At 40.7% G+C, this 25,380-nt stretch overlaps 1 protein-coding gene across 10 annotated transcripts in view; it reads left to right on the top strand.

Moving 5' to 3' along the window:
- Window positions 1-25,380, top strand: part of NHSL1 (NHS like 1) — a 179,712-nt gene that overhangs the window by 134,605 nt on the left and 19,727 nt on the right. For 7 of the 10 annotated variants that reach the window (XM_058419791.1, XM_040058448.2, XM_040058449.2 and 4 more), the window contains exons 3-5: window positions 6,075-6,202; window positions 15,814-16,006; window positions 20,867-20,998. In XM_058419791.1, coding sequence (XP_058275774.1) covers window positions 6,075-6,202; window positions 15,814-16,006; window positions 20,867-20,998 — 453 coding nt within the window. The remainder of the gene's footprint in view (window positions 1-6,074; window positions 6,203-15,813; window positions 16,007-20,866; window positions 20,999-25,380) is intronic. The other 3 variants (XM_058419793.1, XM_058419792.1, XM_040058452.2) reach the window with 1 other exon arrangement.

The following is a 25,380-nucleotide window of genomic DNA, read 5'->3' as shown; positions in this document are numbered from 1 at the left end:
TGTCCCTTCTTGCTGACAAGGGGAGAGCAAGAAGTGGAATAAAAGTAAATGGTGTGTATGCTGGTCTTTCTACCTTTGTACCTGGGAGTTCTTGTTTCAGCAGCTCTGGGCAGCTGTGCCAGGCACGCAGCGTATCTGCTGCTGGTCTGACTTACATTTTCTCTTTGGACTTTAGCAATTAGTCTTGAGTTCCGGGTCCTGTTCTTGCATACGGGGAAAATTCAGATGTTTCCAGGATACGATTTTCCTGTCTTTGCATTGCTTGACCCATGCAATGGGATCAATAGTTACTCCAAGCTAATTGGAGCTATTTAGATGTCTGAATAACTTTGATGTCAAGTTTCTATGTTTATACTAGTCAGTAGCATGGTAGTTTAATTTTTTAACCAGTGCCTTTACTTGTTACTCATAAATATTTAGAAACGTGGATTTTAATTTTTTAATATTAAATTCTTCAATATATGCTTGTGAGAGTGTGTCTGAGTGTGTACATGTGGATATAGACAGCTACAGAGCTTAAGGCCTGATCCTGCAACAGTCATGTGAGAGGTGTTTGCTTACTGGAGTAATCTGAGTAATCTCATTAGGGCTAATTTAGTGAGTGATGGGTGCACTTTCAGGCCTGAAACCAGTCCAGGGTGGTGGCATAAAGCTGTGGCACCATGCTCTTGTTGGGGCTTTGCCTTTAGGAGAGGTCTCAGGCTCAGATGGGCTCGAGCCCTGGAAACCAGCACCAGGAGGCTTTCTCCCTGCAGACAGGTATGTATATATGGGGCATGCTAATACTGACAGGCAAAGTAATTGTTTTATGAAGAAACTCGTTAAAAATAACACTTAGTGTTGCACAGTTCATTCACGTAAATGAATAAGAAAAAATAAAGCTCAACTTCTGAAAATAACTGAATCCATGTCCCTCTGACCGGTTCTGCTTCTGACAGTGTAATGCCTTTTCCTTCATAAAAGCTTCAAGATACTGCAACAAGTTTTACAGGTGGGAAGCTCAGCAGGTTGAAAATGTTTCCAAAGTCGGTTACAGGAGAGGAAAAGAGGCAGTGCATCCATTCCCCTCCCAGAAAACCCAGCCTTCCATCTGTCGTGGCACGGTGTGGCGTGTAGGTCTGACAAGGTAAATGTTAATCCTGCTTTACCATGGTAATACCATGTCAGACGAATTACTGAGGTATCAGTGCTGTACCTTCTGTTCACTCCCATGATTTGTGGCTCAAATTATCATGAGGGAATATGGTTTCAGTTGTTAGAAAAGCAGTAAATTGCCTCTGTGTTTGAGAGTTGTTACTGTGTGTGACTGACTCAGGGGCATATGCAAGTTCCTTGTATGAAATAGAGAGATCTGGGCTGAGAGGCCTCAGAGGTATTTTCATACACTTGCCCTGACATTCTGTCACAAAATATGGAGAGGTTGAGTTATTCACAGCATGATTTCAATGCCTGTGGCTCAAAACTCTGGTGCACATGGCTGGTTGAGCCTTTGGTCTCAGTTTGCTGCTGCAGGTACCTGCCTGTTCCCCAGCGGATTTAGCAGCAGAGAAGAGAGCAGAGATGGGTGATGCACAGGACATGTCCCCAGCGTGCTTCTGTCTGTTGGCAAGATTTAGCAAAGGCTAAATACCACAATTCTGAGAAAATACACGAGTGTCTGCGTGTATAGCAGAGACTTGGGCATGATTGTATTGGACACTGACAGCTTTAACACATTTGCTTTGGTTGTGTCTCCCAAAGCCTGTTCTAATAACTGTGGAAATGATGAGGGGGCCCTTAAAAAGGGCTCTGACTGCATTTCCCATGCACTTTCTTCACGCTTAACTAAAACCACCCTGTGAACAGCAAAACACAAGGAAAGTTTTCAGGAAAAATTTGATTTTTTAGGAAGGGTTTCACTTATACCACATAAGTGGAAATAAATTATAATATAATCTTATGACAGTCATTTTTAAGCAGTGCTTCTAATACTGAGGAAGTTCTGAAATTGTGTCACTAGTATAGAAGGAAAACAAGAACTAATCTACGGTTTCACCTACCCAGAAAAGCACTTGCAGGGCAGCAGAAGGTGACGCTGTGCACTTAGCCCCAGAAGCGGTCAGAAGATGAAGGGGAGGTAGCTGCAGAGTTTTGAGTTGTGGCACTACCTAGTGCAGCCACCAATTGCAATGGTCAAGGCAGTAACACTTTCCTGATTTTCCTGGAATTAATGTTTATGTGAATAAAATTGGTTCATCTGGGGCACAGTCATATCGTTGGACATTTCAGGTCAGATTCATGTGAAAATTATGACTTGGAGCTTGTCTGCAGCATGTGCTGCAGATTTGGACTGGCAAGCACATCCTCAGGAGCGGATGTTTGCGTCCTGCCTGATGCAGTGTCTTGGGGTTCGACCTGGCAGTTCTTTGATGGAAATACGGAAGCGCTGTGCAGTTTTGTATGTTGTATGATGTGGGAAATGGCAGCCAAGAGTGTGTATGTCCCTGATTCAACTCACACTAATACATTCTCGTTCTTTAAAATGGAGATTTTTAGTAACTGGAACTGGATGGATCTTTCAGTTACTTTGTCAGCTTCAGTACAGACATCTCTGAAATAACATGGCGAACTGTAAGAACTTTTTCATTCAGTGTACAGTGCTCTTCTCTGTTTGGGGTTGTCAGACTAGGACAATGTATTGCTCCTCTGAGAGGAAGGGAGTCTTTCCAAGAGTAAGTATCTGGAGTATTTCCTAGTGTAGGTATCTCTAACTCCTTCATCGGTGCTTTTTTACAAAAATAAACCCCCTATATCTGAAAAATATGAACCTGATTGCCTACAGAAGGACATGTGCACCTCTAATAAGAGTTAAGATGGACGGGAAGAGCCTCCAGCTAGAGCAGTGTTTAGACAGCATTTGCCACCTTTGTTTTGGCAGCGATGGTACCTTCAGTCAGGTGCAATGTTTGACCTTGTGTTGTGCTTGCAGGTTGTTGCAACATGAAGTAAAAGATACCTGCCTAAACACTCTGGTGAGGTTTGTTGGCCGTGGGTGCCATCCACAGTGTGTTTCCTGCTATGCTGCAATATGTACAGTTACAGTACATAAATAGAAAAGCTGTTCTTGGGGACAAACCGCCTTTTTCTTGGTTTCACCCAACAGTTTTTGGCAATTTTGGCTTCATCAGCAACGTTGCTGCAATAACTTCTGAAGTTTTATGGAATTTGTGTTATGGAGGTTCTGAGCCTAATAAGCTTACAGGTTGTTACTGACTGTCCACATGAACTTGTGATGGAGTTGAGACCTTTAGCATTGATTTCCTTAAGGTTTTGGAGCTTTTCTGGGCTTCATGAGTTGCAGTATTCATCATCTTCACTTTCTTGGTTAGAAAGATAAATAAGGTCAAACAGTTAATATCAGAGCATTCATCTATCTCGCTCGAGAAGAGCCTGTTGGCTCTGGAAGAGTCCTGTGGCAACTGTGACTCCTTGGGAAGCCCACCCTGGAGCAGGCTCCTGGCAGGCCCTGGGAATCCATGGACTGAGAAACCCAGGCAAGGGCAGATTTGCTGGCAGGACTTCTGACCTTGTGGGGTACCCACGCTGAAGCAGACTGTTCCTGAAGGATTGCACCTATGGGAGAGCCTCTGCTGCAGCAGTTTGTGTAGCTCGTGGGACGGTCTCATGTTGGAGAGCTTTTAGAGGACTGTCTCCCATAGAAGGAACTCCACAATGAGGCAGGGGAATGCCTCCTCCTTGAGGAGGAAGTAGCAGTAGGAACAACATGATGAACTGACCATAATCCCCATTCTCCATCTCCCTGCACTGCTGAGTGGGGAGGAGGTAGAGAATTAGGAATAAAGTTAAGCCTGGGAGTGAGGGGAGGAGTGGGTGCAGTGTACTATTTAGGATTTGCTTTACTTCTCATTATCATACTCTAATTTTGATAGGTAATAAATTCAACTAAGTCCCTAAATCAAGACTGTTTTGCCTGTGGTTTTAACTGGTGATCTCTACCAATCCTTTTCTCAGCTAATGAGCCTTTTGTGATATTTTCTCTCCTGCCCACCTCTCTTCAGAGGAAGAGAGTTATAGGGCAGCTTTGGTGGGCATGCAGCCCAGGTCAAACCACCACAGGTGGGTTTTTTTGGGGCATGTAATGATGTCTGATGTCAGAGAGTTACAGGAGTGGCCAGCAAAGACCCTAAGCCTTAGTCCAAAAATGGGAGGAAAAGTAACTGCATTATTATGCACCCCTTAGGTTGTATTTGTGTTTGTTTGCATTGATTAATGATCCCTCTGAAGGTAAAAGTTGCAGTGTCTAAGCTGACAACTTAGCGTGTTAACCTGTGCTACAAGTTGATGCAAGTCTTTGGGCTGTCTTGTTCTGCCACAATCCCCCTACCCTGTTCATTTGTAGCTCAAACCAACAAACAACCCATCAGAATGCTCACATCTGTGAGTGTTATGTGCTGGATCTGGCTGGATCCAGTACCAAGTTTGGAACAGTGGTGGAGGAATTTGCTTTGCTGTGGTTGCTGACAGTCATTTTTCACCCCCTTCCTGAAGTACAGCAATGATTTGCCAGATGTGCTTAATGTCAGCATGCTCACACATGTGGAACGGGTAAACAGGGTTACCAGCCCTCTGTTCCTGAGATACAGCCATTGATTTGGATCTCAAAGCCCACACTACCACTTTTGGTCCTTGAATTGAGAGAGAAGGAAAGGTTCCTGCCATGCTGCCCTTTTTGACACCATAGGGATACACAGGCAAGGACGTGTCTGGCACGGATGGAAATGGCTGATTGTCAGAATGTAGGCTTGCCTCCTCAGTGTTCATGTGCAGATACAGAGGAGTCCTTACTGATTAAATCCTCACAGATCTGTGGTTGCTGTAGGTCAGTTAACCTGTCAGCGCGAGTCCTCTAGATCTTGGTCTCAGAAGCATCTGATCATAACAGAGGACATGTATGCTGGAGTTGCACATTGTAACTCCACCTAATCATTTGCCAGGCAAAAGCCTCTCTAAAACCTTGCCCTTGGTATAAGCATTGCATCTCTTCTATTTTAAGGAGTTTTCAGAAGATCAAGATAGGCAGACAGATGATATAATCACAGAAAGACCTTGTCCAGCACGTGATGATAAAAGTGCTTTGTGTTGTGATAATGCCTGCATATTGTGCAGAAGTTGCAGTTCCATAAATAGAAATGCACCAAATACTTAATTTTCTTCTTGCTTTTATCATCTTTCAGCAGATTCAGATATCTGTCTTTGGAAACATAAAGCTAACTGGTCTGAGGAGTTTGTTTGCCGCATCTTGAACATTTAATTTTTCCTTATGCTCTGGCGCCTGTTATGCTTTAGCACAATCACACTGAATATCAATTAGGAGGCAGGAAGATGATTGTGAAAAACTTGGTGAGAGGGATGTGATGCTGTCTGGAATTCTGGCTATTGTGAGTGGGGATGCATGTCTGCTCTGAGTTCTTTCTGAACTTTAGAAACTCTGTAGTATTAAACTACATGTGCTGTGCAGCAACACAAGATTTTGAGATCCCTGTGATTTGCATTCCTCTCTCCAAAATCACAGTAAATGGTCTCTTCCACGGACAGGAAGACAAGACAAGCGGTCAGTGCCAAAGTTATTTAGCAGATGGTGCTTGAGTAGTGAGCAACATCATCATCATTTCAAGTGTAAGGCATATAATAGATGTCTACCGGCCTGGCAAATGAGACCCCTGGAGTTACTCACATGCATCCGTCTCCCATCCTGCAAGATGCTGCCATCTGTCAAGACATCGAGCCAGGCCTCACTTAAATAAATAAAGAAATCTATTTCCCCCTTCCTTCCAAAGCACTTGCCATCGCCTGGGTTAATACGCTATGTGTGGGCTTACGTATGTCACACACGTGAGGGAGGAGGAAATACAGATAAAAGTACGAGGAACGTGCCCTTGGGTTCTGTCGCTTGGGGCAGACGATGTTAATGCACGGTAAATGTTTTCAGAAAAACATTCAGTACTTAAGTGCCATTGAACACTAAGTAATGGTTCTTGCCATGATTTAACCTCCTGTTTCTCTTTCTTTGGCAGAGTGTGACAAGCTGCGGAGGGATGGCTACCGGAGCTCACAGTATTACTCTCAGGGCCCCACCTTCTCTTCATCCTCCAGTGCAATCTGTGGAAGTTACCAGGATGATTATGAAGAAATTGAACAAAAGGTAATGGTGGGGAGCAAAGCACTGGAAAAAATACTTGCCTGGTGCAGTTTAATTGCCTGCCATAACACTGTTCAAATAAGGCAGGATTTTTAGAGGATCACAGAGATGTTTATTTCTTTGAATTGTTGTAGCAGTAGTTCATCTGACTTTCATGGTCTCTTTAAAATTCCCGATTTTACCCATGCAGTGATAAATAAAGTTCCCACTGGCACGTTCATCGTGTGAAAGCGGGAGGGAGTTTGGTAATGTGCTGGAGGGAAGACCCCAGTAAGGGTAGCTGCTAAGTGTTTACATTCAAGTAGCAGGAAGAGCTATTCAGCAGCCATCAGCATACTTGAATTGTAACTTGGATAGGTGCACACTTCGAGTTGCTAGTACAGGTGGTTATTAGTTAGGTAGGAGCTTTGTCCTAATGCATCACAACTGTTTGGTAAAGGCATCCAGAAAATGAAGATTGTCCACTCAGTTGGGTTTATTGCCTTTCTTTCAGTTTACTTCATGATTTTTGTGGTAATATCCCCACATCTCAACTCCTATTGTGCTTCGCTTAGAATATAGAAATAAATTAAATTGAAGAGAAGCAACAGTTGATCACAAGTTTTAGGAAAGTTATGAAGCCATATTGCATTATACGTCAATTCATATAGATTTCAATTACAGAACTAGTAAATTTTGTTACTGTTTGGAAGAAGAAAAATTCTGCTCTCCTGTCTTTATCCTGTTGTGCCTGTGAGCTCTGAAGGAAAAGCTGACTTTGGAGTAGTGGTCTAGGATGTTACTGCTGGGGTGGATAGTAAGATCCACTGGAGCGTGCCTGTCTAAAGCCAAAATGCCAGAGCTCCTGGCATTTTCAAGTTAGATATTCTAGAATACTTTGCCAAAAATAGCTCTTGCTTTGAGAGTGGGAGGATGTCCTTGTCTGTAACACAGTTTAATTTCTTTGAATTGTTACTAAACCATATGTCCGTCTGTAGTGTGGACCAAATATCTCTTATCAGCAAAATGTGCAGACCCTGAGAGTGCACTTTAAAGGGTACAGTGTTTTCAGTTTCATCCTCTATGGGTTTTAGTCACAAAATAAAGGGTGTTGTGGAATATATAGAGTCTCTTGTCCAAGTGGTGATTGCGTTTCGTCTGTGTATTGGCAGGGAATGTCAGAGCATCTTGTTTAGCTGTGTGTGGTATGTTCTGGCAGTGAGCCGAGAATGTAAAGCACATTCATACTGTGGAATGCATTATAATGGTAATTTGCAAAACCTTGCTGAAATCAATGGAATTATGATTTCCACGGAGGAAAGTATTAACACCTTGTTTGTTGCTATTAATGTACCGCACATAAATGTATATGTATATGCCATCGACGTGTCCTGGCCAGTGCTGTGCTGCATATAACAATCTGCACATGTAAAACAAACAACATTTAAAAAATACAAATATACTTTTCTTTAAACAATTTGCATGAAAGTATATGAGCATGGGTGAGGATTCTTGGAGACTAACAGCTGTCATCCTTTCTTGGTTAAGGGTTTCTGAGTGTTAACATAATGTGTTACTAACAATTTCTGTGCATTCTGGAGAAAATTAATGCAACTAAGTATGCTTTAAATATAGGATAGCACTTCCATTTCAGATTGGAATAGGTTCCTTTAAATATTATAGCTGAAAAGATGATTCAGAGCTATGGAGAAAGATAGCTGCCAAACTGACAGTCTTGGCTGTTACTGATTATCTCAGAACCTTAGCCTTAACCCTGCCACTCTTATTTCCAGCTCACAAAGACATAAATTTCTTGTAAACTGTAGCATGATTCTCCATTCATATTGTATAACTTTCTTTTGTGGAATTTTTTGACTAGTATCTCTTTAATTGGCACTTTTTTTTAATGCTGTAAATGTTTAATCTTTCTTTAAATTAATGTTTACCACAACAGATTTCTGAACTTGAATTATTATCCTACTGGTAAAGAGCCAAGTAATTCTAATAAGTGCCTTAAGGGAGTCATATTTCAGCTGTCAGGAGAGTTCTTCGGTAACAGTGTGGAACTGAGGTCGCCAAAAGTCCTGTGATTCAAAATGTGAACGCCTTACTAGCAGATGAAAGCTTTATAGGTTATAGCTTTGTTGTCTATTCAAAGCAAAAAAAGCCAACATTTGAATTTTGTGCATGCAGTATTTATTTAATAATTGAAATGTGAGAACAGCAAAATAATGATGGGTGGATGAATACCTATTTACTGTTCATAAACTTCTTAGCTGATATAATTGCCAACTTGCAGCAAAAAAGAGTGGGTGATATCACAAAGGAAACTACCTTTCCCTGTTATTTTTGATCTGCTTCTAAAAATAAAAACCATAGCCAGATATTTTGTTTGTCTGTCTACAGTGGAGACAATATGAAACCATGGCTCAGTGTCAATCCACAAGCATTTTCAGATTTTATGAGGGTGGGTGTCTGTCAGCAGAGGGTAATAATCACACCACCAAGGACACTGGTTCAGCATCTTAGGAAATGTCTAAGATAAGCAGAACATATGCTGTTCCAAAGGAAAACCACTAAGGAGAAGCAGGCCCAACTGAAAAATGAATAAACAAGATTAGAAAACATAGAAAGCTGGAGTCTCTGAGTGGAAGTTGATACAAAATTAAGTGTTTGAATCTGCCCTTTTACTGCTGATTCTTACAAGTTAGATGAATGGAGCACGTGCCAAGCACCAGTATAGTACTGATCCTAATTGAGTTTGTTGGTGATTGAATTGGTTTACCTGGATTTTACATCTCAGTACTGTGCCCAGTCTTCTCCTTTCTTGTATCTTAACATGCTGCTGTTGGTGCATGGGAGCTACACAGCTTGGGATCAGTATTGCTCTGTTTTACCAGTGTAAAAGATGTTTTGAAATGTCACATTCAAACTCCAGTTCTCCTTATGGTCTGAAATGTATGCATGTGTATATTAACTGTATTTGTCTTTTGTGTGTGTGGGTTTTTTTCCCTTACTCCTTTTTCTTTCCCTTTTTACCACTCATTCTCTTTGTTTCTTTTTGTCTCACTCAACAGTCTAGTCTGTTAGACTGCATCTCTCAGTCTTGCATTAGCGCCTGCTGTAACTTGGTTTCCTGGAACAACAAGGTACTTTGCCCACAAGTGGGACCATCCAGCTGCTGTATCTGCAGCTTGATGTTACGTGTAGCATTTAGCATATATGCAGTCTTATTCTGCTCTTTGCCTTCAGTCATTACCTGCTGCTCTTTTCTGCTTGGAAAATAAGCAATTAAAAAAAGAAGAGTGCAATGCTAGGTTTGTTTATTTTATGTTCCTCTGTACTTCTTCTTCTCTGCAGTACAGTATCCTGTATTTACTTGGTTTGCAGAATTTTTTATTCCCTTTTTTGTCTATTAACGTTTGCCTCCTTTGCAAGCCCTCCCCCACTGGACACTGTGTTTTATTTAATTGGCTGCTTCATTGGTTTTTAATTAGCCAAAGAAAAACTCTACTAATTTGGAGGAATGTGTCTTTCTTGAATGATAGATGTGAACTGCAGAGAATACCTACTCCCAAACATGAAGTATTGCATATATTATTTCTTTATTCCATTTATGAAAATGTTTGTGCGCCCAAAACTCATGGTGTTTTTCCCTAAGTCCTGTCATTTGGCTTATGATCTTTGCTTTGATAATTATGCATTGGGTGAAAAAACACTTAATTTCCTTTTTTTTTTTTGGGGGGGGCGGGGAGTGGGATGGGGAGAGAGTATATTTTTGCCACTGTGATCATCTGAACTGTTGGTTATCTCTCCAATATCTGCACAAAGCTGTTTAGTATCTTAAATGAAAACAAATAACACCAGCTGTATTGATTTGAGGAAGTCTAATGCAAAACTTTAGTTGGTGCTAAGAGGAGGTAAAGTTGAGCACTTCAGTTTTGGAGGTGGGAATGCCTAAAAAGCCTGGAGGCTTGGGGTCTGGCAGAGCTGAAGATACCTCTGGGTGGTGGTGTCCTCAGGTGGCCTCCCTGCCCCTCTGCTGTAGTTGCATGGCACTGCCCTTGTAAGCAGCACATGTGTTTTATAAAACCATTTACAGGGGTTTGTTTTTTTTAAATACTGTGCCATTTACTGAGCTGAAACAGCAGCTCTTGATACATGAAATGCCAAAGCATAAGGAAATGAGTACAGAAAGCCTTTGAACAAAGGAAAGAGGGTAATTCTTCACTCATCACATACTCAGACTGTGCTGCTGCTGTGGGAATTGTGGATGCTGGAAGTTTACACAGGTTTAAAAAGCAACTGGGTACATTCTTGAAGGGCGAGGACTCCATCCAATGCTGAGAGAATATTCAAGAAAAAGTATCTGTTCTACGCATTCTCAGATTTAAATTTTACCTTGATACAATTCATTGGCCTTTATCTTAAGGCAGATACTAGATAGGCTTTTAGAGCTCCAGACAGTACAGATCTTCTTGTGGTTTTTATCCCATTACAACAGAGTCATGGAAGAAGAAAAGAGCATTTCTGCAGTGCTTTGTAAGGTGATAATTTGCTTGATAGTCAGTAATTTCACTTAGAAAAAGTTCTTTCCTTACTGAAACACAAGATTATGAAGTGAAAGATTTAGTAGGATAGCAGTGATGGCTAGTGCAACTGGAGATGTGTGTGTAGAATTAATAAAATGGAATATTCCGTGAAAACTGTGGGAACTAGACTGGTGACCTTGGTCTAGAGGACACCAAATAGAGTCTATTGACTAATTAATCTAAAATGTAAATTCATTTAAATTTATAACGTGGCAGTGTTCCATGAGACAGTGTGAAACCCCATAGGTTGAGTTAGGCATGTGAAGTGCCATTCTCAGTTGGCTATGTTTGCTCTTGGGTTTCTTTTCCCTTTTATTGATTACCTTGAGCTCTTGGTGTTGGGAAAATGGCTCTTGAAGCCATTAAATCTAGTAAAACACTGGAGGCAGAAATAGGATATTGGCAAATATAATAGACAGCTGAACTCACATGGCTGCTGTCTGCAACACAGAATTTTTTTCCTCTCTATTTTGTTTTTCTGATAAATTGTGATTTTAGATGTGGTTTTAGTAGACAGTAGAGTAAATGGCATGACTGGAAGTTTGAAGTCTTCTTTGCAGAAAAATAAAATTTGTATGGATTAAGTTTTCTTCCTGGAGGTTCCATCTTTTTTAAAATACTGTTGTATAAACCCGTGTTACATAAAAAGGATTTAGAATAAACAGATTATTTAGGCAGAGAGTGTTACAAGATACATAGCATAAACTCATTTGTCATCTGGGACCTCTCAAATAGCATGAAAGTGCTGAGATAGTGGAACTCTTTTGTTGTATCTCAGCAGCTGAGTTGGCTGGGGGACAATATGTCAACAAGGCGTCGGAGAGGCTCCAGCTTACTAAGCCATATAGCTTGTCTATAGGATATTTATAGGCCATTTTTCTTCTGGATTCTTATTTTAACTCCCATATGAAGGTTCATGCTCTGTCCTCCCCTAGTGCATGTTTTTGGAGACGCTGCAAGGTCCAAGGCGCTGCTTTCACATCCCACCTTTACCCCTTACCATGTTCATGAAAAAGAACAAATTCCAACAAATGTTCCTGTGGAGATGAGTGTAACAACCCATTCCAGAGATTTGGATATTTAAGACTAGCAGTAGTTACTATGACTCAGAGCTGCTTTAAAAATGGGACAAGTACTTCTGTTATGAGCATAGAGTTTACAATCAGCTATGCTTCGTTCTACTTTGGTGTAACAGACCTGACTGGAGAAGATATTCCTGTCTCACAGCAGCAATTCACTGCGTTTTCCAGCGAGCTGCTGTGCTGTAAATCTGGGAATGTTTGCTAAAAATACCTAAATCTAATTTTCATCCTAATTATATAGGTGAATAATTTCTGTCTGAAGAGGGCTGAAAGATGAGCTGGTGCATTCCTCTATGTGTAATAAAGTTGTGTACAGCTTTGTCATGCCTATACCATGAGTACTGAGAGTACTTTGGAAAAAAGGATATAAGTAGAGACAGTCTTGTTTCTTCAGGATCCATGGAAAATGTACCTACAGTTGAAATGTGAACACTTATTCCTATGCCCAAAACCACCTCCAGCTCTTCCACTGAATTACTTTGTAGAAGTACGTATGTGTGTCCTGTGGCAGGAGGTCGTTCTCACTGACGCTGCTTTGAACTGAGCTGCACTGTTGGGTTTTCAGTTGCTTCTTCTTGGTTATATGCCCATATAACCTGACACATTTCTGTCTTACTCCATCTGTCCCCAGTTTTTTCAGCTTCTAATTCTGTAAAATTTCTGATTGATGTTCCACGTTCGTTGAATAATTAGGATTCCCTTGCAGCAGATGGTTCACTTCTTCAGTTTTTCTGTTCGTATACTATAACAAAAAACTGGTTCTGCTTGGCTTGGGTAATTTCTTTGAAAAGGAATCTCTGCCACTTGACGTACAGGAGTAGCCCTTGGAGACTGCTGTATGATAGCTGAGACCTGGCACTGCACTGCAGTCTGAAGGTGGCACATACTGATGCTGACGCTACCTAGCAAGCAGTGTATTTGAAGGTCACTGGTGCTCATCCTCACCCCAAGCAAACTGCAAAACTATTCTTGAGGTGTCTCCCTTGGTCTCCCTGATTCAGGTGGAGAAAAGCTCATTGTAGAACAAGGAAGGCAATATTTCTTTGCCTCTACCCTTGCTTACTCCTTCAAGTGCATATGTACATGCCTGCTGTGACAGGTGGGCTATCACCCCCCTGCCATGTTCCTTACAAACCCTTTCCCAAACACTTTTTAAACCTAACTGGAGGGAGTGTGGCCTGGAGGCAGCTTTGCCTTCTTCAATGGCATTCCTGTCCCAAATTGCTCAAGTTAAGGTGTTTATGAATTTGGGTAATTTGAGGTGGGAAAGTCCTCGCGTTTGTAAGTGAATATGTATATGCCCACACTGTATATGTATATAAACAGTGTATAGACACACTCTCAAAAAAAGATAAGCACTCACATCATATTATTACTTGGTTTTAGAAACAGCAGAGGCCTGAAAAAATACTGGTGTCCTCCAAGAAGGTTGTATTGATAGAACTGTCAGGGTTTTCACTAGGCTGAGCCTTTACCTACAGAGCAGTATCTGTCCCTTCCACAGCCTCTCTAGGAGAGAAATTCAAGGCTGTCAGAAATGGATTATTTCCTTGAAGAAAAGCCTCCAAGTTTTGAAGTGTGGTTCCAGACCACAGAATGATATTAGTAATCATTTCATTGACTGGAATGTTTTTTTAGTGGTGCTTGAAGCGGTTTTACTTTTCTTTTACTTTTTGTCTGGAGGTTGCTTTTATTTTTATTTTCTATTTAATAAAATGTTGGACTCTGTCCTAAAGGATGTAGAGTCAAAGCATAACAGAATAAATAAATGGTTATTTATTTATGAACAAGTGGGAACTCCTCATAGTAACAGGAAGAAAATTAAAATCAGAAATTACAAACAGCATTTGCAGCACAGTGTTCAGGCATGTATTTTGTATAGCACTCAGCTTCAAGAGAGAACAGATCACTTAGACTGAACACCCACAATAATAAAAAATCCATCTGTTATAAATAGCTGTGATGTTTCCTTCCATGCCTGTGTGCAGCAGGGAGGGGGGAAGAGGCAGTGGTCCAGAACTGACAACCATGTTCAGAGAGTACTGGACTTTACAAAGGGAGAGAGTAGTAAAAAAAAAGTGGGGTAGTTCTGTTCTGGTGCTAGGGAGGAAGGTTCCAAGGCAAGCTCCTCTGAAGCAGTGTCGTCAGCAGGTTGCAGAGAAATCTCTGCTAGTGCTGCAAATGCTGTGCAACTACTCTTCCATGTTCTCTTCTCTTTTTTGTTTTGTCTGTGGGCAGAAGGAGACTGTGGTTGGTTTTCCTCCAGGTCTTCCTTCTTCTCTGTTTCTGGGATTCCCTGGAGTACCTTGCTGCAGGAGTAGAGAGGAGGGAAGGCTGCTTCTCTCAGGTTCACCTGCTAGAAGCCCCAGTGATGGACAAGCACTGTCCTGTCAGTAAAAAGCTGCTCTATGGCTTCCTCTGCTATTACTGGCATACAAGCAAAGACCTTGTAATGAAAAGAGATTTGCTCCATGAAAGGAAATGGGGTTTTTGGCTTATAACTTTGGTGGAGGGATTTGCACAAGCTGTTGCAACCTCTTTTTCTCATGCAGAATGATTTTTGTTTTACTGGTTGGGTTTTGTTGACTTTTTTTTTGTTTTGTTTTAAAGTAAAGCACTTCATGGAATTTCAATGCCACTTTGAGAAGAACTTGTCGGGGGCTTTCCCCGTTTTTCAGGTGATTTCAGGGTCCTTTGCCCCCCTGCACAGCTCTGAGCCAAGCCGAAGGAAGAGACGGAGTTTTCAGGTTTAGATTTTTCAATGTTGCATACTTCGTTTATTGGTTCTTATCTTACAATTTTCTCAGAGTCCGACAAGATATTTGCCGCGGCTCGGACTTCTCACGTCTCCCCCCGAGCTGGGCTGTCCTTATCTTTTATACTAATTACTACATATTTCTTGTTTATTATTTCTCACCAATGTCTATCACTATTACTAAAAAGGTCATCTTTACTTTGACCCAATCCTCACTAACTTCTTTGTGCCACGTCACTGCAGAAATGAAGTGAGGGAAGGAGAAGGAGGAGACAACGCCCCAGATTCTCCATCTTGTCCCCATTCACTTCAATGCTAGGAATCTAAAATTACTATTTTTTCACCCTGTGATAAGCTAAACTACTATTTTTCACACTCTTGTGGCCTGTAAACCTTCTCTCAGTGTAGGAAGTTTTTCCCATGGACTGAAATCAAAGCCAGTGTCTCTCTGAGCTCTGGGCTGGGGTCCCAGACCCCCCTGCCCAGGTCCCTGACCCTCCAGGGCAACCAGAGGAATGCCCTGGACTCCCAACAAGAACTGACTTTTAAAATTACCTCTCTGTGACTAGTAATAATATGAAGTGCTTTACTGAAAAATGAGTAACCACTTGGATTGTGGTGTGTGTTTCTCCAAGGCCAAAGCAAAGTTACTTGCTTCCCTCACTGATCCATTGCTGATGACTCTGTGGAGTGTGCTGACGGGTTCTTTTACTTAGCTCTACTAAAACCTGTCTTTTGATAACAGGATTCTTGCTGAGACCTTACGCATTTGTACAGCCTAGTGCGGCTGGAGCAAAGCAGTGCTCAAATCTCATAATAGGGCACGGGTAGGTGAGGGGGGAATGGAAGGCAAACCTTGGTGCAGGGAGAGAGGGGTTAATCGCTGGAGGAGCTATGTCAGTGTGTAAGGTGTAATTAGTTACTGTGCTTTGCTATGCGCAGCACCAGCTTTTCTCCTTCTTTGGTGTATATTCCTTAGGCTAATCAAGTGTCTTGAAAAAATACAAGCCAGGTGTTTTGTTGTACATTTTTTGTGTATTTTTAAAACCGTTCTTTATGTAGGTCAAAGTGTGATTTTTGTGAGGGTGTGTTTTGCTCCACGAGCTATCAGTGCTGACTACAGCAGCAACACCTTAGTAATACCGTAGTCCTACCTATTTTTTTTTATTAGCAAACTCACGTTGTTGTTTGTATTTCTGTTTGTAGTGTCCTGTCTCTCCCCCTGAAGAAGAAAAGCTTATTACCATCAAAAGGCCTAAAAGTCCAGCTACAAATGAGTTGTCAGATATCAACACCCAAACCAACTGGACTAAGTCTCTCCCACTGCCAACGCCAGAAGAGAAAATGCGACAACAAGCACAAGCCGTCCAAACAGATGTGGTTCCTATTAATGTGACTGGTAGGCTTTTAATTTCAGTAATTGCATTACACTGACAAGGGAGGGTAGAGATGAAAGGGGATCTGTACAGTTGGTTAGTATTTAGACACTCATATATTCAATGCATGAATTTTAAATTACTTACCACACCTTTCTATGCAAACCTTTTTTGTGTTTAATAGTCTAAATCGTAATTTAATTAGAAAATATCAAAATCCCTTAAAATTATCATTAATGGAGATAGTTAAAATAGGTGCGCTTGGAAGAGCATTAGATATTCATGAAGTGCAAGAAGAGGGCTGATAAATAGCAGTGTTTTGCTGCGGACTGCACTGAGGATATGTAATTGAAAATCATATTTTATCCAATGTTGATGATATTTCAAGATTTTCTTCTAGGAACTTTATTTAAGGAAGGTTGTCAGGAACTTCTGTGTTTCAAAGATTAAATGTTACAAAAATAAAAGAAGAAAAGCTCTAGGGCCTAATTTTTATCAGCAGCAAAAGCTTTAGATATCAAAGAGAGTAGGGTTAGAACAGCAGAAGTTAATGAGGCTGCATCTTCGAGCAGTCCTCTACATAAGACACTCCACTTACATAAACATAGTCCACATCTTCTTGTCATGAGCTGTGTATTGACTCTTCATTTTGAAAATGCTGTTTGATTTTACAGTTGCAGATCTTTCACTATGTAGAAGTTCAATTACATTAAAGCCTAATGCTGAATAGATACTTTGTTGTACCTAAAATAGAATTTTTGTCAAAGATGGAATTTTTGCTTCAATTTAATAACCCCTTTTTTTCTGCACAATATCAAGATTGTCTCTTATTAGTTAATTCAAATAACTGACTGCTTTCCTGCTATCACTGCCAAAGCCAGGATGATATTCAATATCCAATTTCTTTCAAATGCCATATGGCATGCTCTGACTCCATGCTTACTCTGACAATCGATAGCTTGCAATGTTTGGTTTTGTTTTGGAAGTAAATTAGTTTATCTTTCCCTGCATGACTACCAATGCTTTTTTCACCTGTATTTTCATAAACTAGTACTTTAATTAGTATTATTTAATAGTATTTAAATACTCTAGTAGTGTAAGAGCAGGACAGCTGTAACAAACATCAGCAAGCTCTGAGAAATCAATGAGAAATTATTTCTTAAGTAGCAGAAAATATTTGAAATAAACAGATGAAGACAACATGAAATCGTGAACACCCCACCTCTGGAAAACTAATAGAAGGAAAATGCATGCAGTGCTGACATGTTACTAGGCCAATTGGCATTACCTAGGGAATTTAGGCTTCCGATGCAGAAGGCCAAGTTATGGGAACAATAGATAATCTGATATAATCAATAAACTTGAGTAGAGTTTAGGTACTGTGACAGCACAGTATATTTAGAGGAACAGTAATCTGTTGTTTGATTTAATGACCCTGCATACTATAAAAGATATGGGAGAAGTAAATAGATGGAAGAAGAAATTAGGTAAAGGGATGAAATAACTTGTAAGATCAATTCAGCATCATGTGGAATATTACCTTGTTCAGATAAATTATGCTGGTGGCTTCAACCTGCATAATTTGATTGATGTAGCAAAGCTTGTGTCCCCTGAATTGTTTACTCAGGACTCAGAAAACTCGGCAGTTTTCAACTTTTGTGGTCAATGGTGCACATCCATATTATATCTCGCTTTTCTGGAGTGTGGTTGAGCACTTACTCGCTTATAAACATGGTAATTGGAAGAGGTAGAAAGGGAGGGCATTAACGGAAGACTGCTGTTGCACCATGTGATCTGGTCTCCAGGACCCACCGTTCCCGTTCCCTTGAAATTGTATTGCTGCTGTGAAACAAGGCAAGCATGTAAGCCACACACAACATACAGAAAAAGCTGCTGTCCTTGTTCCTCTTTAAAAAGTCACAATCTGCTCCCCTCCTCTGCTCTCCCACACACCGAGTAATTTTATTTTGTGAAGTTCCTTATGTTACTGCACGAGGCAGGAAAAAGCTGACAAGAAATCCGGTGCCGTTTGTTCAACATAACACGGAGGAAACCATTGAGGATTTCTGTTTTGGTTTGGCTTTTTCCTTCACACAGTCCTTTTCTTACTCTCCCAGAAGAGAGGTCAAAAAACTTCCATTTTACTTCTCCTGGCATGAAATAAAAGGTTAACCTCTGAAGAGGCTGCTGGCCATTGATAACGTTTTCAGCAGTGCATTAATGATGATTCTGCTACAAAGGCCTCTCACGTGGCTGTGCAATAAAGGCTCCGTGAGTTCAGCTTTCAGGGCTCTTTGGTGAACAGATTGCAACTAATACAGTAGTCATAAAAATCTGTTGATTAGCCTGAAGGTGTAGGGGCATTGCATTAGGCTGACAAGCTGCTGGCTAGACATCCAGATTTGGAAGCAGTTTCGGTCTTAGAGTGCCTGGGCTGAGCTTTGCTGTGGAAGGGGTTGGACTGAATTTTTCAGTGGTGGCTAGTCTTTGCATTTACGTATCCTATGGGTTAAAAGATATATATGTATATATAATGGTGTCTGTTCTCACGGGTTTTCCGGAACTAACTTTCTTTCCAGATGGAGGAGTCTGGTAATGGTGGAGGTGATCAGTGCCAGGCTGGATCCTGCAAAATATTTAAGCATTTGCTTGAGTCTGGCTTGACTGACTTCAGTGAGATTTAAGTGCATACTTAAATATTTTCTGTGAATCCAAGGAAACTGAGTAAAGTGTATAAGGAATATCTGGATGATTTATTACAAACCTGTACGAGAGGGAGAAAAGTATTCTTAAATCTGTAAAATATACTCACCATTGACATCGATACTTTCTAAAATGAAAAATATGGCAGTGAAGAAAGAAAAAAGACTGAGACATTCTGATTTTGCTTGTTGGATTTCACTGAAGCTGCTATTTTGAAATTCTGCAGATTTGCATAGTGGCCTTTCTCAAAAAACCATTAAAGATGGATTGGTTGAGTTAGCTTTTGGGTAGCTCATTCGGAACAAGCTACTGTGCATCAGTTGACACAGTAATATTTCCTGTGGCCATCCTGTTTGTGCTGTCTGAGGCTTCATGTAAAAGACTCTCTCCTTGTTTGCACCCTCTCCTTACCATTTGTGTTTTATTCCAAGGCTTTATTTAAAGCTGCATTACAATTTTCTTGCCACTCACCATCTCAGGCATGAGTGTTGGCCTTTGAGTGGATAAAGCTGTGTTCAGAGATGCAAAACTTTCTCCTTCAAATCCGTTGAATTTGTATAATGCAGCTAGAATTATTTTTATCGTCCTGCAGGACAAGATAACCTAATGTCCTGACTTCTGCCCCATATGGGGCCTAACATCCTAATAGTAGTGCTACCTGAGACAGTGGATAGTCTGTCTCAATATTTCAGGACTTCTACTAAGCCAGTGGAGTCCATAGCTGTCAGTTTTATAGTTCCACGGGCTTCCCCTCCTCTCTTAATCTGATTTCAGTCAATCCAAAAGTTGGATGAAACTGGCATTTTGTAGCTGCAAGGATTCCACTGAGCAGAAGTGCGGCCTGTGGTCAAGGCTACGGTCAAACAGAGTCAGAGTCTTTATATTTACAACATGGTGACTGAAAATGCTACAGTTTTTCCATGCATTTTCACAAGCCCACATGCCATACTTTTAATATATGACTGTATCTTTAACTGTTATAGAGGTAATGAGGTATTCTCTGCTACTCGCATGACACACATCATACTGATGTGCAGTCAGACAGGGGTAATTTTTATGATGTATGAGTTACCGTGCATTGATCACTTTTTAGAGGTAAATAATTTGGTCATCTGTTTTCAAAAAAAAAAAAAAGGTGCAATTAAAAAAAACATGTAAAATGTATATCAAGGTTTTTCTGCCTTTAAGTTTTAAATGGGTCATCTAAAGGACATTGAGCAGTGCTTTAAAATGCTTAAATGTCTAAAAAAGCAACCTACATGTGAGCTACAGGGGGTAGCTGTTAATTTTTAGAAGTGACAGGGAATTAGCTTATGATCTGGAGGGCAATCTTTGTCTTACTTCTAGTGAAATGGCCAAATTATAAACCTCTAAACAAAAGTGAATTCCTAAAGAAAAGCTGCTTTATGATAGTGGTTCTTCTGGGTCCCATTATGATACAGCACATGGTCATCATAAGGCTTTGTCTGGCAAAGTGCACTTACACATTTTTTTTTAACTCTTGCCATTGTATATTTTTATAATCGTCTGTAAAGTTTCAGTTTCAAGCAGCTTTCACCCTGAAATATTTATGAGTCCATGAGATCAGCTTGATCTTTGCATGCTCCGTAGTTCTTATTTGTATTCGTGTTTTAAGTTCAACACCAGAAATGTGGTGCACTTGACAGGTTCAGAGCAACTTGGAATTAAAAAGAAGGGCCTCGTGCCAGTTAATGATGGAGCTGTGCAAAGGCATCGTAATAGCTGTTGCCAATAGCAATGTCTGTTCTTGCATTAAACCATTGTGATCTTTCATTTTCATGAGCAGATTTGCTTTTTCTGCAGCTCATTACTTAAAAATAAATTAACAAAACCGCAGAAAAACCTATGAAGGGCCAAATTAAAGCAAGGATTCTCTTTGCTTGTGGAATTAGAGCTGCTCTTACCAAATACAAACTGGGCTCAGGAATTCAAAATTCCTTTTAAAACACGCAGTACTGTTTGATGGATATTTGTGTTTAAAGCCTTACTGTGACAGTGTGCTGTATCTTCTTTCAGTGTAAACCTTCATTGTAGGACCAAGCTTAACACTATTTATTAATGCCTTTTTTTCCATTTCTACAACAAAACTAGTGGAAGAAAATGCATGATGCCAGTGTGCTTGGAAGTAATGTTGCTTTGCTTGTTCTACCATGTATTAGGGGAGAATTTCGACCGCCAAGCCAGCATTCGGCGGTCTCTAATTTACACAGACACGGTGGTAAGACGGCCGAAGAAAGTCAAAAGGAGAAAGACTATTACAGGAATCCCTGACAACTTACAAAAGGAGCTAGGTACGGCTCATCAGAACTGTATTCCATCCACTGTTCATTGTCACTGCTTATCATTACTCATTACATTAATAATTATCATTATTAATAACATTACCAGTGCTCATGAAACCAAATACAGTCTGATAGCCTATTTCAGTTCCGAATAACGTGTGTGCCTCCTTGCCACCTCTTGCATTGGGAAGTTGGGACCTTTAATCTGTTGACTTCCATCTGTTAAAGGGAACAGGGTATTTTGAAAACGGTATACTGGTACAGTGAAACTCTGCAGGGATGTAAGGTTTCTGGACTTTATTGCTTTCCTTCAGATTTGGTCATCTTCTCCAGGATGTTCACCAAAGAAAAAATAAAGTGGGCAGGTGTATTGGCTTGTGAGTAATGATTTGTGGAGTAAATCAATTCATGGATGCCTTCCTGAAGCTGATGAGGATTGCATCAAGAATGAAAAACCTATTTTCCAGTTCAGTTTTGGGAATCCCTTAAGTATCAGTGTTATTTGATAGACAGTAACTTACCTGGGTTTATTAGCTCTTCCATATATTCTAAAGGAAAGGTAGTTTTCCTTTAGAATATATGGAATAGCTAATAAACTCAGGTAAGTTGGGTTTATTAAGAAGGAGGACTGCCTGAGATCGTGTAAATATGACTGAACAGGTCATATTTACACTATCTCAGGCAATCCTCCTATACACTTTTTAGTAGATGTGAATTCAAAGGTGATGAAGCAATCTGAATTTTGGCATACCTTTCAGACACTTTGCAGAATTCGTTCATTCAAATTGTGTTATTCTAGTTTGTTTTTTAAAAAATTATTTCAATTTTTCCCAGATTATAACTTCACAGACAAAAGTATACCCCCACACACTTTTTTTTTTTCCCCCAGCAGAGGAAGAATATGTTTTAAAATAGTCTGGTAGAACTTAATTCTGGTGCTTTTCATGTGAAATCATCTCATATATTGATGATTTCTGTAAGTTTTACTACCTTGCATGTTACATCTATTTATTTTTCAATTACGTTTTCAGTTCTTGCTTATTTTTCTAGATTTTTCAGAAACAGAAGGAAAAATCTATAGCTTGTCTGGGTGGGTTTGAAATGAGCTAGAGGGTCAGGCATGGAGAAAGCCAAGAAACAGACAATTACATGTAGAGAAGTTTGTGAGTGGAACTGTGCTCCTTCAGCATCTGTAATGGAACAGTGCCCTGCCATGGGAATCCTCTGCCTCAAGAAAGCATTTGCAAAATGTAGAGATTACACCTGTGACCACTTCAAAAAGATGTTTCATGCTTGGAAACATCAACTATAGTTTTATTTGGTGGATTAAATTGAGAATGCAGTTGGCATCTATCCTAAAAAGAATTCTTCAATTAATTCCTTAAAAGAAGTTTATGACTTTTGCCAATCTGTTCACTATGGGTGACAAGTTTTTTACCTTGACTTTCATCTCTGCGCTGAGCACGTTTCATATTGCGCTGTTGGAAGGTTTTCTTTGGCTTCTATTTTAAGTTGTGGGCTGGCAGTATCCCACTGTAGGAGCTCTCTGGATGGTTCCCTGACCTGCAGGCACATAGGGCTTCAGCCATCTGCCCTACAGCAGAAGTTGTCTGAGGAGCTCTGTGTTGCTTCTGTGGTGGTTGTATCTCTTCCAGGGAGCAAATTGTATGGCAGGAGAACTCTGTGATGGCATCCTCTTAGTGTATTGGTTGGTTTCCATCACGAGATACAAGGGTGCATTTGAAAAGAGTGATAGTGTCTTCATCTTAGTACCTGGGGAAACCAGACGTGCTGCAGCATAGTCACCAGGCTGCTGGGAATCCTGGGAATAACTGCAAGTCTCCCCTATCCCTGTTGAGTGCTCTTTCTGCCTTTTCTCCCCTGTCACTCCCCAAATATTTCTGTAGCAGTCCGTTCCCTATTTCTCTTACACTGTCCCAAAACAAACCACGAGTTGTTTTAAAACATTCCACAGTTCATTTGATGGAACAAGTATCCGGATGGACTAAACTCCAAATCAAGCAATTGCATTATGCCTATTGACATTCTCCCTGTGGTTTCAGCTGAATAAATCTCTTTGTTTCTCCCCTAAAGCATCGCTGTGAATGTCTATAATATTTACACAGAGATTAAAATCCCTTGGTACACCAGAGTTTCTGCATGCGGGCTAGATAACCAACATATACAGCAGATTCTTGTAACCTCTTGTTTATCCTTCAGAAGGAAGCAGAAACTTGAGAGAACCTCAAAGCTTCAGCCAGGCTTGGACTATTTTCATTTCTTGTGAGAGAGCCTGGAAGAACATTTGTCAGGCCAAGCTGCTGGGGTTCTCCCCTGGCTGCTTTGGGTCCTTTGGAACAGAAGAGACCAAGCAGAAGAGAAAGCTTCCACTGGCTGCTGGCCTGAGCTCAGCAGATGCGGTACCCTCATAGAACTTAGCCAGACATGCTGAAAGGAAACATTAACTGCACGCATGTGCTCAAAGTATCTTTAAACATTCCTGCTTTTTAGCATTGAAATGCTGTTGTGTTTTCACAGGTGTCTTCCAGCAATGAACCAGTCTCTCTGTGTAGACTGGAAAATTCTGCATAAAATATTCTGCATGAGTAAAATGCAACGTGATAGATGGGATTCTGAGACACAGTAAGAATGTGAGGTGTCTACCAGTCCAGAGATGGCAGTTACTTTTTGAAGTTCTTCTTTAACTGCAGCACCCTCTCAGTACTATTTAGCAGAGTGACACCAAAGTGACAGCAGAAGGCAAAGCATTCTTCTCTCTGCCAAACACAGCAATGAAAAAAAATTAGTTCTGCATACTTCTGAATTACCTTCCTTGTCTTACAGAATGTAAATAATACCTACCTATTTAATGGGAGTCCGTGTTGGGTCAAAAACTGCAGAAAGAGCAAGAAACTTTGAGTTTTCACTTCAAGTGCTCTTGGTTTCTCTGCTCTGTGTTGCCATTATCCATTGTCTCTAGATGTCTTCTTCACATGGTACCTTATATGCAAACCTGTATTCCCCTCTCAGAGAAGATGATTCCCAAACAGAAGTTTGGTAGAGATGAACACCTTCCTGGAAGAACCTGTCGCTGGCCTTGCTTGTTTCTTGGCTCTTGGTTATCGTCAGCTCCCGTCACACGTTTCAGCTCTCCAGATGAAGTAAAGGCAGCAAAATGCTTTCCACCTTTCCATGGTCCCTTCTTTGTGGAGGTTCCAAGTTACCTGGTGTGAGTGTTTCTCCAGAGCTCTGCACCAGTGTAGTTCCAGACACCAGTGGGCAGCTTCTGGTGTCCCAGACTCCCTCCCTGTCTTGCAGGGTCTCAGACCTGACTATCAGTTCCACCACAGTTCCTAATAAACATATTCCACCAAAACAGGGTAGAGGAGAATGTCTTCAACTTTTCCACCATTTGATTCCTCCTTCTTCTGACAGGCATTTTGATGGGGGTTTTTAATTCCAACAGCAAGTTTCTGTCCCCTTGGTTTCCAAAAAAAGTCATCTAATTTTATGCATTGTGTGTACTTCCTTTGTATTATTTAAATCCTTTTTTTCCATCTTACAGATGCAATCCACAGTCTTTTTGGCTCAGTGATTTTTTTGCCCCATGTACTTTCTTTTCCCCTTCTTGACCTAAGGGTCAGAATGACCTCACAGAGTTTTTTCAGCTTATTTTTCTACCTCACTTACTCAGTAGCTCACTCCCACCTGTAGGATCTCGTGTAGGTGATGGGGATGGGAATGACTGACACCTCAACTGTCAGGCCTTCATTGCTTTCTTGCTGTGCAGCTCAGACCCCTGGTGGTACCAGTTGGTGTCTCAGGTATCATTTGGGACTGTTGAAACTCTCTTTTGACATGCCTGAGAGGAAGCAATTCCATATCAGCAGCATGTGGGCACATAAGTCGTTCTGATCTCTGGAAATGCAGCTGTTCTATTAAAAATGCCTCTTAATTGATACTCTCCTCCAATTAGGTCGTTCCAGGGCTAGCAATAATTCGAGTTACTGGTCCCATGGGTAAGAAGAGTCCCAGATACCCACTGATCTTACAGAAATACCACACAAATACCCAGCTGTTCCAGCCAAGTAATCCTGTACCTGCTTCTATTTACAAATTTAGCAGTCTTTGGAGAGCATATCTCTGTTTCAGAGTTATTGTGCCATTTTACTACTACTGGGTTTATACCTGTAGTTTTTTACCCTTGTATATTTCCAGCACTATCCGTCTATAGATCAGGTGTTAGGAAGCAGGTATTATCTGCTTTTTGATAGTGGGAGGATGAAGAACACAGAAGCCAAGAATATAAACTTCGCCAGAGGCTGTTAGGTTGAGAAATTAACAGAATCGAGAAAACTTGAATTCCCAATACATCAAATTCTCCCTCTCAG

The sequence above is a fragment of the Hirundo rustica genome, chromosome 3 (assembly GCF_015227805.2).
Source record: "Hirundo rustica isolate bHirRus1 chromosome 3, bHirRus1.pri.v3, whole genome shotgun sequence".
Taxonomy (NCBI): domain Eukaryota; kingdom Metazoa; phylum Chordata; class Aves; order Passeriformes; family Hirundinidae; genus Hirundo; species Hirundo rustica.
The sequence above is the reverse complement of the archived record's forward strand: the minus strand, read 5'-3'. Positions and strand labels throughout refer to the sequence as shown.